The following is an 11,473-nucleotide window of genomic DNA, read 5'->3' as shown; positions in this document are numbered from 1 at the left end:
AGAGAGAGAGAGAGGGGGNGGGGGGGGGGCTTCTTTCATACTCCAGAGCCCTTTTCTAGAACAGAGCTCGACAAGATCTATTTCTATCCCAAAACCATTGAACCCTTCCTGCATGTCCACTTCAGACTCCCGAATCCAGCAACAGCTCCCGCTTACAGTGTATACAAGACCGCATCTGCCTTTTCCTCCTTCAGCCTCTTGTTCGCCCTTCTCAGCAGCACCTTGAGGCCCAGGCATATGGCGACAACAAGGGCCGAGAAGAACAGCATCAGCAGGTTCGCCATCAGGAAGCGCGGCCCATCCGAGGACGGGAAGAAGTAGGGGCTCCAGATGTTGCCCAGCTGGCTGAGCGGGCTGACGATGGCGATGGCGCAGGCGCGCTCCTCGGGCGTCTCCCCCAGCGTCGACGACGCCCATGCGAACACGATGCCCACCGTCGTGAAGGTGCCGCACACGTACAGGAACGCGGCCGCGTACCGGGCCGGTCCGTTGACTGTCACCGCCGTGATGGCGAAGCCGACGCAGGCGACGGCCTGAGGGATTGAGATGTGCCAGCCCCGCTCGTCGCGGCGGTCGCTGGATATTGCCAGAAGGAGCGAAACGACGGCCGCGGCGAGGTACGGGGGCGCGGTCAGGATCAGGGTCAGGGTGTTGCTGCCGAGCTTGAAGCCTCTGACAATGGTCGGGAAGAAGTTGATAAATCCATACGCGCTATGTCCAGCGAGCGTCATGAAGACCTGTGAATGTGGAGTCCCGTCAGCAGTTGATGCCTCCTTTTATACGGCCCAGATTGGAGCAAGCCCTAGAATCGTCACTCACAAATATCCAGGTGCGGACATCCTTTACAGCAATCATCAGCCCTTTTAGAACTCCCGCCTCCCTCGCGGGGAGTGACACGCGATCCCTCTTCATCCTCTCTATCGCCACCGCCTCCTCCTCGTCCGTCAGCAGCCAGGCCATGACGCCCCAGCGCTTCTGGCCCGGGAAGTCGGGCAGCAGCACAAGCGACAGAAACGCCACGAAAAGGCTCGCGGCGCCCTCGATGACAAACAGCCACTGCCAGCCGGCCAGCCCCCTGGCGCCCTCGAGGCTCGCAAACACCCCCGCCGCGATTAGGCCCGAGAAGGCCGTGGCGAGGGGCAGCCCCGTCAGCATGACGGCCTGGCGCGTCGCCAGCTCGCGGCGCGGGTACCAGCAGCTGAGGAGGTAGATGGCGCCGGGAGCAAATGGGGCCTCGACGAAGCCGAGAAAGAACCGGATGGCGACCAGGTGGCCGAAGCTGTTGGCGGCCGCGGTGGCCGCCGACACGCACGACCAGAGGGCCACCCAGGCCGGGATGTAGAGGGACGGCCTGGTGCGGGCGAGCATCATGTTGCTGTGTGGTGGCCTTGTCAGTTAACATCTCTCCAGAGTAAAGGAGAGAGCGGTAGGCAGCCTGGGGCTGTGCGATTGCGACGGAGTGGCGACTCACGACGGTAGCTGCATCACCATGTAGCCAACATTGAGGATCGACACGGCCACATTGAACTGGTTGCCGACCAGCCCGAGGTCGCGCTCGAAGGTGCTCAGCCTCGCCTGTCTGTTGCAGCCAGGCGGCGGATATAAGTCAGCCCGTTTCTCTTGGGTTGCTCGAAAAAAGTGGCATTGGCTTAGTAGCTTACGCGATGTTGTTTCGATCGAGATAGTTGCAGACATAGAGCAGCCACAGCGGCGGGAGCAGCAGCATGTCCAACTTCCGTACGAGTCGCCGCTCCACCTCGGAGCGATGCTCCTCGCTCATGTCCACACGCGGGGTTGATGGCTCGAGCTCGTCGTCGCTCAGATCCCCGGCGGCCCCTGTACTCTCGGGCCGCTGACCTTCTCGTCCGGCCGGAGTCTTGCGCTCTTCCATTCTTGATGCCGGGCCGGGAGTTCCGAGGAGTGGCGACGTTTCTCCAATGGGCGTTCGAGACGAGCTCGAGAGTGTTGATTCAGAGGCCATCGGGAGAGAAAGTAGCATGACGAAAAGTCAAATCCAGACCCCAACTCGCCAACCCCGCGGCAGGGTTCAAGTCGGCCCGAGCGGCCGTTCTCGACCGCCGCGTTCGAGTCCAAACAATGTACAAACCTTCCCAAAGGCTTGTTTGGCGGTGACTGTGCAGGTTCATCATTCCCCAGTGCAACGCCAGGATGCCGATCATTCCGCAGCTACCGGCACTCAATTGCTAGAGGGTCCCGCCAGGCGTGGGGCCGCTTGACACATGGAGCCATTTGAACGCCGACCTCGGCCATCATGTCGGAAACGTCTTTATTCCGACCAGCGCGCAACCGTGTCTCGACATCGAGATTGAATGCAATATGGAGGATTTTTTCTATCCAACATTTTCGTCACGTCGAGTACCTAATTAAGAATTTTTTGTCTTCCCCAGCCCAAAGCCGGCTAGTACGCGCTTTCGCGCCGCAAACTTCCTCCTGCGCTAATCCCAGGCCGACGTGCCCGAAAGCACAAAGACCAGAAATACATGCCCTCGACATTAGGATTTATCTATCGTGTGATTCATTATCGCTTGCAGTGGCCTTTATCATTTGGCAACAACAATCAACGTCTTTTCACCCCTATTCTTCTGGACAACTACCCCTTGTCTTTGTTCTTGGGAGCGGGTGTTGCAGACCTTGATTGAAGGGCAGGAATGGGATAGAAACAGACGACACGGGCACATGTCCGGCAAGGAGCAGAAACCTCCCGCTTCGAGGAAGACCAACTAGAATAGGAATTGGGGTAGAATAAAGTAGAGGTAACATACCCAGCAAAACAGAAAGGAAAAACACTGCAGAAGACTGCCTTCCACAGCGGAGCGCAGCCTCCTGACAGTGCGTTGGAGTAACTGGGGTGTGACTCGTTATCTGCGGTCAGAGGCTCCCAGAAGAAGAGAAACTGGCAAGTAATGGCTTGGGAGGGATACATGGCCACGTAGGTAGTCCGGCTACCTGGATCCCTTCTCTTGATATCTCAGGATCTGAATCCAAACACCCGCCCATCGACAGTGACGGTACTCCTACTGTCAACGGAGCAGTGGGGATCCAGCTCTCCCCCTTCCATTACCATGTGCAGTTCGCAATCTTGCGGCTTCCCCTTACGAGCACTATTTACAAGGCTTTGTCTACACAGAGAGACATCCATTCGAATCTCGTCGCAAACCCAATGGGGGCGGCGCGCCAGGGTTCCCCGTAGACAGGTGGTAAAAGGCGCCGCGGCGTGCTCTCCAACGTTTCTAGTTCTGTTGAGGGATACCGAGACCTCCTTCACCAAGATAGGCATATCTATTGGATCGCCTTGGGACTGCTTCGGTTTGGCGGAGAAACCTGTTGTTGACATAGGCTTCCCCAAGGCCACACATGCTTGACTCTTATTTTTTGCATCTTGCTAACAATTGGCAGAGGCGTGACTGGACAATGGGTCAGACGTCAGGGGGATTTACGTGCTAGGACTGGCTGGGAGGCATCCGGGCCTAGATATTGACAATGCCAGAATAGCAGGGTAGGATCCGCCTAAAGCAAGCGGAACATTCCTCTCCAGTCTGGACACGACATTACCTCTTGCGTGCCCAATTGCTCGTTCCCCAATCAGCGCGCAGACATGGCTGCTCGTCTCTGAAAAATGGAATTGCCGATAAGGGCGGGCCAATGGTGTGCATGGGAAGACGCTAATGCACGGGTGGCAAGTACCCCGGATTTTGAAGCATTGCTTGGCGAGCCAACTGGCGGGGAGTTTTGGTCGATCTCATTCCCGAGGCCGAAATCAGCTGTGCTATCGTTGCATTTTGCCGCTGGGGCCTCCCTCCCTCCCCCCGGTCCGCCCGCCTGATGTCTTGTTTCATTTCCCCTCCCCTCGATTCCACGTCTTGCCCCTCTGACCTGACAAGTTGTCGACCTTCCCATCGCCTGGTGCGTCTACAACCATCACGTCGACTCCTATCATTATAGCGACCTTCGAAGCTGCTCAGCCAGCTCTCCCCGGACCAGACGCCAGACAAGCCGCAACCCCATCACCCTTGCCGCCCGCACAACATGGTCCAAACTCGTTCCGGCTCCGTCGCGCGCGCTACCCCGCCGCCGCCCGCGACGCGTTCCTCCCCCACCGCCGCAACGACGACGAAAACCACGGCCACGACCACGACCACCACCCCACACACTGCCACCATCATCTCCCACACGCCCTCGACGGCCACGCTGGCATGGCTGGCCGTGTCGCTGCCGCTGGTGGCGTGGGACACGGGCTACATCCTGCTGCGGCCGCGGTCCATGCCGGGCGGCGACCTGCACTGGCCGCTGTGGGTGCCGTACGACCTGTACGGGCGTGTCGACCACATCTACGGTTTCAAGCAGTGGCACCTCAACAACGGCTTCACCGCCGCCCAGGGCAGCCTCAACATAATCGAGTCGCTCATGTACCTGTACTACCTCTATGTGTGGTCGTCCAGCGCCGCCCCTGCCGGGTCCGGCGCGCGCGCCGCCGTCACGGGCAGGCCGGCCGCGCGCGCAGTCCTGGTTTTGTTCTCAGCGCTGGTTATGACGCTTTCCAAGACGATTCTGTACTGTGAGTTCATCCTCTATGTTCACTGGAACCTGCAAACTTGTCGGGAGACGATGCTAACCGATGCACTTGTGGCGCGCCGTCCTCAGGGCTCAATGAATCTTGGTCTGGCTTCGACAATATCGGCCACAACACCGCGCGCGACGTGTGTTTCCTCTGGGTGGTCCCGAAGTGAGTCCCACGCCCTTGACATCCATCCGCTTAGGCACGACCTGATCACGAGACTAATAACCATGTCCCTGCCACCAGCGGCCTCTGGATCATCTTCCCCGGATATCTGATTTACAAACTTGGAACCGAGATTATGGAGGACCTGGTGCCATCTAGCACCCGCACATCCTTCAAGACGGAATAAGTCTATGTTGAGTGTGTATAAAGGTCGACTGGCAGCGGCTGGCTTTTTGTATGAAGGGAATGTGCGCCGCCTAGAGTATGTGATCAAGGCGGTGTAACTAATACAGCCTGCAGCAGCAAATCTGGTGCGAGATGTACGGCAGAGTTTCTTGGAAATATGGGATCGGAACAGGACTTATGGATAATAAAGCTTCTGGATAATAATGATGTATTCGGAGCGAGTTTTGAACGAACCTCGGTTTCACCCCTGAATACCTACCTGTCTTTGTAAATGCCTACCTACCTAGGAGACGAAAGCATGGACGACCCCGCAACCAAAAGAATCGACAACCTCAGATGTAAAACATCTCGTCGGTGATGTTCTCATGCACCCGCACCGCCCGCCTCGCCCTCTCGCGCACCGTCTCGCGCGCCTCGTCAAGCAGGCCCTGCGCGCGCGCCCTCTCGGCGCCGTCGCGGATCCTCCTGATCTGCGCCTCGTCCAGCAGCGAGCGCTGGTCCGCGGCCGAGGGGTTGACGGCAGCGTCGCAGGCCATGTAGCAGCGTGCGCGCTCGCATAGTATGTCGGCGTAGTAGGTCGGCGTCACGATGCTGACGGCCTTGGTCGCCCGCCCAAAGACGTAGCACAGGCTGTGCGTCAGCGCCTCGAGCTCGTCGGCCGGGTTTCTCGCGCCACTGCCGCCACTGCCGCCGCCGCCGGGACTGCCACCGGACCCGTGCAGCACGCCGCCGATGCTGCCCATGCGGCCGCGGCCGCCCTGCAGCATGGCGCCCATCAGCGGCTTGCCCCTCACCGGCCCCTGCGGGGAGCCCGGCGCCGCCTTGGGCTTGGCGGGAGAGGTGCCGGGGGATGACTCGGGCCGCTTGGCGCCGCCCCTGCCGCCGCCACCGCTGCCGCCCTTGGGGTTGAAGATGTCGTCGCGGATGACGACGTAGTGCGCGGGCCGCGCGGTGCCCTGCAGGGCCGAGTGCGACTGCAGGTAAAAGTCCCAGACGCGCGCCTCGGTCACGCCCCTGTCGACCACGGTGCCGGGCCTGGCGTTGCCGCGGTCCGTGTCGCCCTCGACGGCCGGGTAGAAGCGCGTGTGGTGGCGCTTGCCGACGATGACGACGGCGACGCGGGGCGCCGGGACCGCCTCCTCCTCCTCCTCCTCGCCGTACACCTCGGCGCAGGCGCGGTCGAGCTCGGGGACCTCGCGGCGCAGCACGAGCCTGTACTGGCCCTCGGACACGCCGTCGCGGTAGACGATGATGTTTTCGGGCAGGCGGCCGCCGTTGTGGGCGCGCCAGAGCTGCAGGCGCCGGCGCATCATGCCGCGCAGCTCCGACACCATCTCGTCGCGCGACCGCGACTGGACCGCCACCTCGCCCGGCCACTGGCCCAGCTCCGCGCCCCGGCTGGCCACCATGGCGGCGACGCTGGGCGTCGCAGCGCTCTGGTCTGGCGACGGGTGCGTCACGTCGATGCCGACGATCATGGTCTTGCCCTCGGCCACGAGGCCGAGGTTCGAGGTGGATACGCGGTGGTTGACTGGGAAAGGGTGGTGGTCCCTAGGTATTAGTGGTCGCTGGCGCGGTGGAGGAACTTTCGCTCGTGTGAGGTCCAAAACTTACCACCGCCAAGCTTGATGTTGATCTTCATCGCCAAGTAGGATCGGACATCCCATTTTTGAGAGTCGCAAATCTTGGATCGTAGCGCACAAACCGTGTGCACACCATAGACCACGTCGCCGAGGTATTTGATGCTGTTGTAAGTGGCCGTGTCGTCGTCTGGGAGGACAGAGCACAAAATCCACTTTTGCCCCCATGACAGCTTGGAAGACACCATCGAGCCTCTCGTGATGGAGCTTCGGGTCGTTGCCGTCGAGGCGGCAATTGTTTTTGCTGCCCGCCAGTGTGGCCGGCGGAGCAAGCGACAGCCCGGTCTGTTCGAGAGTCTGTCGGTACAGAGTTCTGCAGCCTGCGATGCCATCGTTCGGGTCACCACTCCTCGACAGAATAACGTACGTCCAGGGGTGGCCGTTGGCGTTGGCTTGGACGCCTTGCTGGGGGCTCGTGATCCTCGGCTTGGCCGTCTGCGCAAAGTATTTCCCTTGCGTCATCTTCCAGCCGCCGTCACGAACGCCCGGCTGCTCGCCCCTGAAGTACTCGAGAATCGGGCTTGGGAGAACTCGTGAGGGGACTGTGATCAGGCTGCTCTTTACAGAGAATCCCGCTTGTGTCTAGTGAGGTTGTTGCGGCCATGGTCAGCTCCGTTCCTTCAGACTTTTGTACAATGCCCAATCTGTTCGGCGTCTGCCACATCGGCTGACGATCCGGAACGTACCAAGTGCTCGTTTTTGTCCGAGGCACCGACAATATCCAGCCCACTCCCCACGATCGAGGCCGCGTTCAGGTCAGGCTTGCGGACGGCAAACTTGATCATGTCTCTGATCTGCGACGTCCGAAGCTTTCCCTTCCACAGCTGACCCGGGAGAACAACGCAGGCGTCCGCTGGCACATACGGTGGCATGCCCAGCACAAAGGTTCTGTTGGAGCCAATGGTCTTGACGTTGGGGCCACCGGCCTTGACCTTGACGTAATGGTTGAGAAAGATATTGAGCGCCTGCAGCATCTCCTCCTTGTCGCCGTAGCGGACCTCGGGAACCTCTGACGTGAGGTACTTGCGCAGGGTGGCGACGCTCAAGACCCTCTGTAGCTTGACTACGACCCTATATTTCTGGGCATTGTCCGCAGGAGCGTCTTGATCCTCGTGCCTGAATCTCACCCCGAACTCCTTCAGGACAGTGAGGTCCCCTCCGTCGTCTACTAGAATGTTGTTACGTGAGACGAGGAAAGTCTTGAAGTCCGAGACGATGGACCCCTTGAACCTCTGGAGCTCTTCGTCCTCGAGAAGTAGTTGGATTATGCGCACTGTTCCGTAGCCGGATTCGGGTGGATCGATCGAGACGCCGTACTTGTAAAGGTCGTGGCTCGCCTCGGACTGGGCCTTGACCTTGTCGGCCCTCGGGGGCTTGCCACTACCGCCTTTTCCCTTGCCCTTGCCTCCTCCTGACTGCTCAGCTCGGGTATCCTGGGCGCTTTTGGGCCCCGAGATGGTTAGCTCCACGTAGTTGGTCCAGAGCTTCGTGGCTCTCCCTTGGGTGCCGTAGGCTGGACGCGGTGGCAGCGATATGGCCAGGTCTTTGGTGCCTTCTTCTTGCGACTCGCCGCTGTCGGGGAGGGTCTTGGAATGGCCCTCGAGAACGGTGGGGGCATCTTTTCCTGGCTGGGCACTTGCTGTTGCCGCCAGAATAAAGTTCTCTATTCTCTCCACTTCTTCACTTGGGGGCGGCGGACCAACACCCGGGCTGTTTAAAGATTGGTAAAGGCTATCAGCAGGCATGCCGTACACCCGGCTTTGGAATGTGGCATATAGGCGTTTTGTGTTGGCGAGATGGCAGGGTGGGAATGACGTACGAGAAGATCGGGTAGTTGATGGGATTGAAGACCGGGGGCCTTCGGCTCCCTCCACCGAAGTCACCTCCCTGGGGGCTTGCAGGGTACCGCCCTCTGCCCAGGGGGCTCCCTGGATAACTGGTCCCGCTCCGGGGGCTTCCAGGGTAGCTGCTCTCACTGCCAGGGCTCCCGGGACATCCGCCGCGAGAGCTGCTAGGTGATCTAGCTCCTCTGCCGGGACTTCCATCGAAGCCCCGTCCCCTGCCAGGACTCGGTCCTCCGTGAGTACTCCCTCTTCCTCTCCCTCTTCCACCTCTGGGACTGCCTTCTTCTCCGGTGCCCGCCCCGCCTCGAGAGCTGCCTCGGTTGTAGCCGCTCATGGTCGCGCCTTTGGTTGTTGTTGCAAGGACTGTGGTTTGCAGAATTCAGGGCTAGTAGCAGGTGGCATCGCCGGCATCTTGGTATTTATAAGATATCCGGGCAGGCTTACCATGGAAGACTTTTCAACTGATCTTCTTTCGCCTCGGGAGGTGTATGCTCGGCACAATGGGAGCAGCTCTCTTCCCTGTCCAGCGGCGGTGCCTTTTGGTGAAGGGATCATGGTAAATGTTGGGAATTGGGACATGCTAGGTACCTAGGTCTCCAGGTATTCTCTCGTCGTCGAGCTGGATGGAGGCAGTACGAGGCAATGGCGCGAATGCCAACCAACATGTGTAAGCGAAGCTGGATATTGAACGAACAGCCCGGTGGTATTGAGTACAGAGTGGGTGCCGATGTCTCGGGCTTCTCGCGTTCTCCTTTACAGGGGGCCGGTCGGGCTGTGGTGCGGTGAATGGCCTTGGCTGGCTGGTCTGGCAGCGGGTGAGAGGGAGCGCCGCAAAGGAGTCGTCCTTAAGAGGGGCGTGCCAGCGCTGGCACGTGCAGCAGTAACGGTACGGGAATTTTTAGCGTGCTTCCTTGGGATGGCAAACGGTGCGTCTGCCTCCCATATCCAACGCACCAGGCACTTCGGAACAGGACACCGGTACTGGTCCCCCACCCAACATGCGCTTCATCCCCGCCACTGCCATCGCTCCCTATGGCCTGCCTGGCCTTAGTCCTCATGGCCGATCCGCAAGATGGCCAGCAGTGCAACGCCCCAGGCGGCATGGATGTCCCGGCGGCCGAGGCGCATCCCGAGGTCTTTCCCTCTTGGCTGACGCCAGCCCGGTGCCCGCGTCAACCAATAGCCCGGGAACAAGCGTAGCCCTCGAGCACCCCGAGCCCATTTTTCTTTAGCCTACGCGGGTAAGCAGACTTAGCTGCTTGGCCAAGCAGAAGGGCTATCGGCCGAGTCCGCGATCACCTCTCGAGCAACAGTGCCCGAGGTCGTGCTAGGAGCAAACAGGGTAACTCGGCCAGTTTCCACTTTTGAGCCTGGGCAACCGGCGTTTATCTTTCCCAAAATAGGCGACTCGTTGCGGTGGGAAAACATGCTGAACTTAATCACCCAAAGCTGAGTGGGCACGGCGCGTTATCGAGCCAAGCCGGCTGCGGTCTTTGTAGGCACGAGGCTGGAAGAGACATAACGGCGCTCCCGCCGAGGATAAAAGCTAGGAAGCGGGCTAGGTGTGCTTGGCAGGGAGACGGACCGATCGAAGCGTCCGTGAAACCGGTCCAGAAGGCTGGTCCGAGGGACTGCTGGCCAGGTCGCTTACGCCTGGCCTCAGCCTTGAACCACAAAGTTCATCTGCGTGGATTCCGCTAACGGCAGCATCCATGGACCGCGATCGGCGCATGCCAAGGCACACCCAAAAAGACCGGCTGTTGAACATGGCAACGCTTGTGCTGGAGAAGCTAGCGCCGCGAACCATCGGCACGCGATCTCGGGTCGGTGTGCCCCAAGATCCAGGTCCCAGATCCATGTGTAGCTGAGATCCCCGTCAGCAAAACCCGGTTTTCGGGTCGTCAACAGCGATGAGGAGCTGCATATATAATAGGTTTGTCATCCGGTTCAGGTCCTTGTTGGACTTTTTCCTTGCCTCGCTGCTATCAAGAACCCATCGAGGAAACCGTATGCACCACTCAGTCCGCCACGCTTCCACGATGAAGTCTACTCTCGCCCTCGCGCTCCTCGCTGCCACGGCCAGCCCCGTTCTGGGCCAGGCCTGCAACGCTGCGAGCCGCAACTTGCCGGCCTGACCGCCACAACCGGACAGGAACTAACCAGTCGCGGGACAACTGTGCCAGGGCCGCCACCGGGGCCCGGGGAGGAAACCTGTCGTCGCGGCTGGCCGCCTGCCCGTCGTACCAGCGATGCACCGTCATCCCGCTGACGAGGACCATCCCCACCACCGCTACAATCACGCCCGCCGCCGTCACTGCGACCCCGGTCGTCGTGATCGGCCAGACGACGACAGTGCCCGTCGCCCTCGTGCAGCGCCGAGAGGCAGCTCAGGCTTTGGTTGCCGACTCGGCCGGAGCGGCCGATCTCGCCCAGCGCCAGGCCTCCCCCGTGGCCACGACCATCTGCCCCACGGCCATACCGGCCGACCCGGCCAAGTACCGCACCCCGACGTCGAGGTACGCCAGCACCTGCGCCTGCGCCGGCATCAGCAAGTCGTACACCACCTTGGCCTCGCCCTCGACCACCCGCACTATGTCGGCCACGCTCGTGCCTTCGACCGCAACCGTGTCTGTCACGACCACCACCACCACTTCCACGACGCAGATTGTGGCCACCGAAACTGCTCGCCTGTTTTACATCACCCTTCAGGCGCCTGTTTACAACGAGTTTTTTGGTTCCGTTCTATCTGCGTCTGAGGACGACAACCATCTCTATTTTGCCCCTGGCATTGATCGATCTGAGCTCTTCCTCAACAGCGACAACATCCTGGTCGATTTCCGCAGCGGCGGGTTTCCAGCTTACCAGGTAGACAGTGACGATATTCAACCAATTTTTTTCGACAGAGTAACACCTGGCAATACTATACCCGTCAGATGCGCCATAGTGAGCGGCGAGCTACAATGCAACGCAGGGCGCGGCCGGACGACGAGGGTACTTTGTAATGTCGACGCGCCCTTCCTCACTTTGATTGCTGGTCCGATCCCTGCCAACTGCTTTGCAGC

General features: G+C 60.2%; 4 protein-coding genes across 4 annotated transcripts; 2 read left to right on the top strand and 2 right to left on the bottom strand.

Annotated features, from left to right (window-relative positions):
• Window positions 1-16: 16 nt before the first annotated feature.
• GGTG_02128 (MFS transporter) lies at window positions 17-2,148 on the bottom strand. Its single transcript, XM_009219899.1, has 4 exons — window positions 1,662-2,148; window positions 1,472-1,579; window positions 820-1,375; window positions 17-737 (listed from the first exon to the last, which is right to left on the bottom strand). The coding sequence occupies exons 1-4, from the start codon at window positions 1,997-1,999 to the stop codon at window positions 153-155; spliced, it is 1,587 nt and encodes a 528-aa protein (XP_009218163.1). The 5' UTR covers window positions 2,000-2,148; the 3' UTR covers window positions 17-152.
• A 1,578-nt stretch (window positions 2,149-3,726) lies between these two features.
• Window positions 3,727-5,237, top strand: GGTG_02127 (hypothetical protein). Its single transcript, XM_009219898.1, has 3 exons — window positions 3,727-4,576; window positions 4,663-4,744; window positions 4,823-5,237. Exons 1-3 carry the CDS (start codon window positions 4,048-4,050, stop codon window positions 4,926-4,928), a joined length of 717 nt encoding a protein of 238 aa, XP_009218162.1. The 5' UTR covers window positions 3,727-4,047; the 3' UTR covers window positions 4,929-5,237.
• Window positions 5,238-5,259: 22 nt separating this feature from the next.
• Window positions 5,260-8,390, bottom strand: GGTG_02126 (hypothetical protein; the record flags this gene model as incomplete). The annotated part of the gene is made up of 4 exons (XM_009219897.1): window positions 7,254-8,390; window positions 6,753-7,149; window positions 6,542-6,697; window positions 5,260-6,458 (listed from the first exon to the last, which is right to left on the bottom strand). Exons 1-4 carry the CDS (start codon window positions 8,310-8,312, stop codon window positions 5,260-5,262), a joined length of 2,811 nt encoding a protein of 936 aa, XP_009218161.1. The 5' UTR covers window positions 8,313-8,390.
• Window positions 8,391-10,450: 2,060 nt separating this feature from the next.
• Window positions 10,451-11,413, top strand: GGTG_02125 (hypothetical protein; the record flags this gene model as incomplete). The annotated part of the gene is made up of 3 exons (XM_009219896.1): window positions 10,451-10,498; window positions 10,575-11,276; window positions 11,315-11,413. The coding sequence occupies 3 exons, from the start codon at window positions 10,451-10,453 to the stop codon at window positions 11,411-11,413; spliced, it is 849 nt and encodes a 282-aa protein (XP_009218160.1).
• Between the last annotated feature and the right edge of the window lie 60 nt (window positions 11,414-11,473).

The sequence above is a fragment of the Gaeumannomyces tritici genome (assembly GCF_000145635.1).
Source record: "Gaeumannomyces tritici R3-111a-1 unplaced genomic scaffold supercont2.1, whole genome shotgun sequence".
NCBI lineage: Eukaryota > Fungi > Ascomycota > Sordariomycetes > Magnaporthales > Magnaporthaceae > Gaeumannomyces > Gaeumannomyces tritici.
The sequence above is the reverse complement of the archived record's forward strand: the minus strand, read 5'-3'. Positions and strand labels throughout refer to the sequence as shown.

Coding starts and splice junctions, on each gene's coding strand:
- GGTG_02128 (XM_009219899.1), bottom strand. CDS start 1,999: ATGCTACTTTCTCTCCCGATGGCCTCTGAATCAACACTCTCGAGCTCG. Junction 1,376..1,471: donor ATGGTGATGCAGCTACCGTC/GTGAGTCGCCAC, acceptor GCCACCACACAG/CAACATGATGCTCGCCCGCA. Junction 738..819: donor ATGTCCGCACCTGGATATTT/GTGAGTGACGAT, acceptor CCACATTCACAG/GTCTTCATGACGCTCGCTGG.
- GGTG_02127 (XM_009219898.1), top strand. CDS start 4,048: ATGGTCCAAACTCGTTCCGGCTCCGTCGCGCGCGCTACCCCGCCGCCG. Junction 4,577..4,662: donor TTCCAAGACGATTCTGTACT/GTGAGTTCATCC, acceptor CGCCGTCCTCAG/GGCTCAATGAATCTTGGTCT. Junction 4,745..4,822: donor TTCCTCTGGGTGGTCCCGAA/GTGAGTCCCACG, acceptor CCCTGCCACCAG/CGGCCTCTGGATCATCTTCC.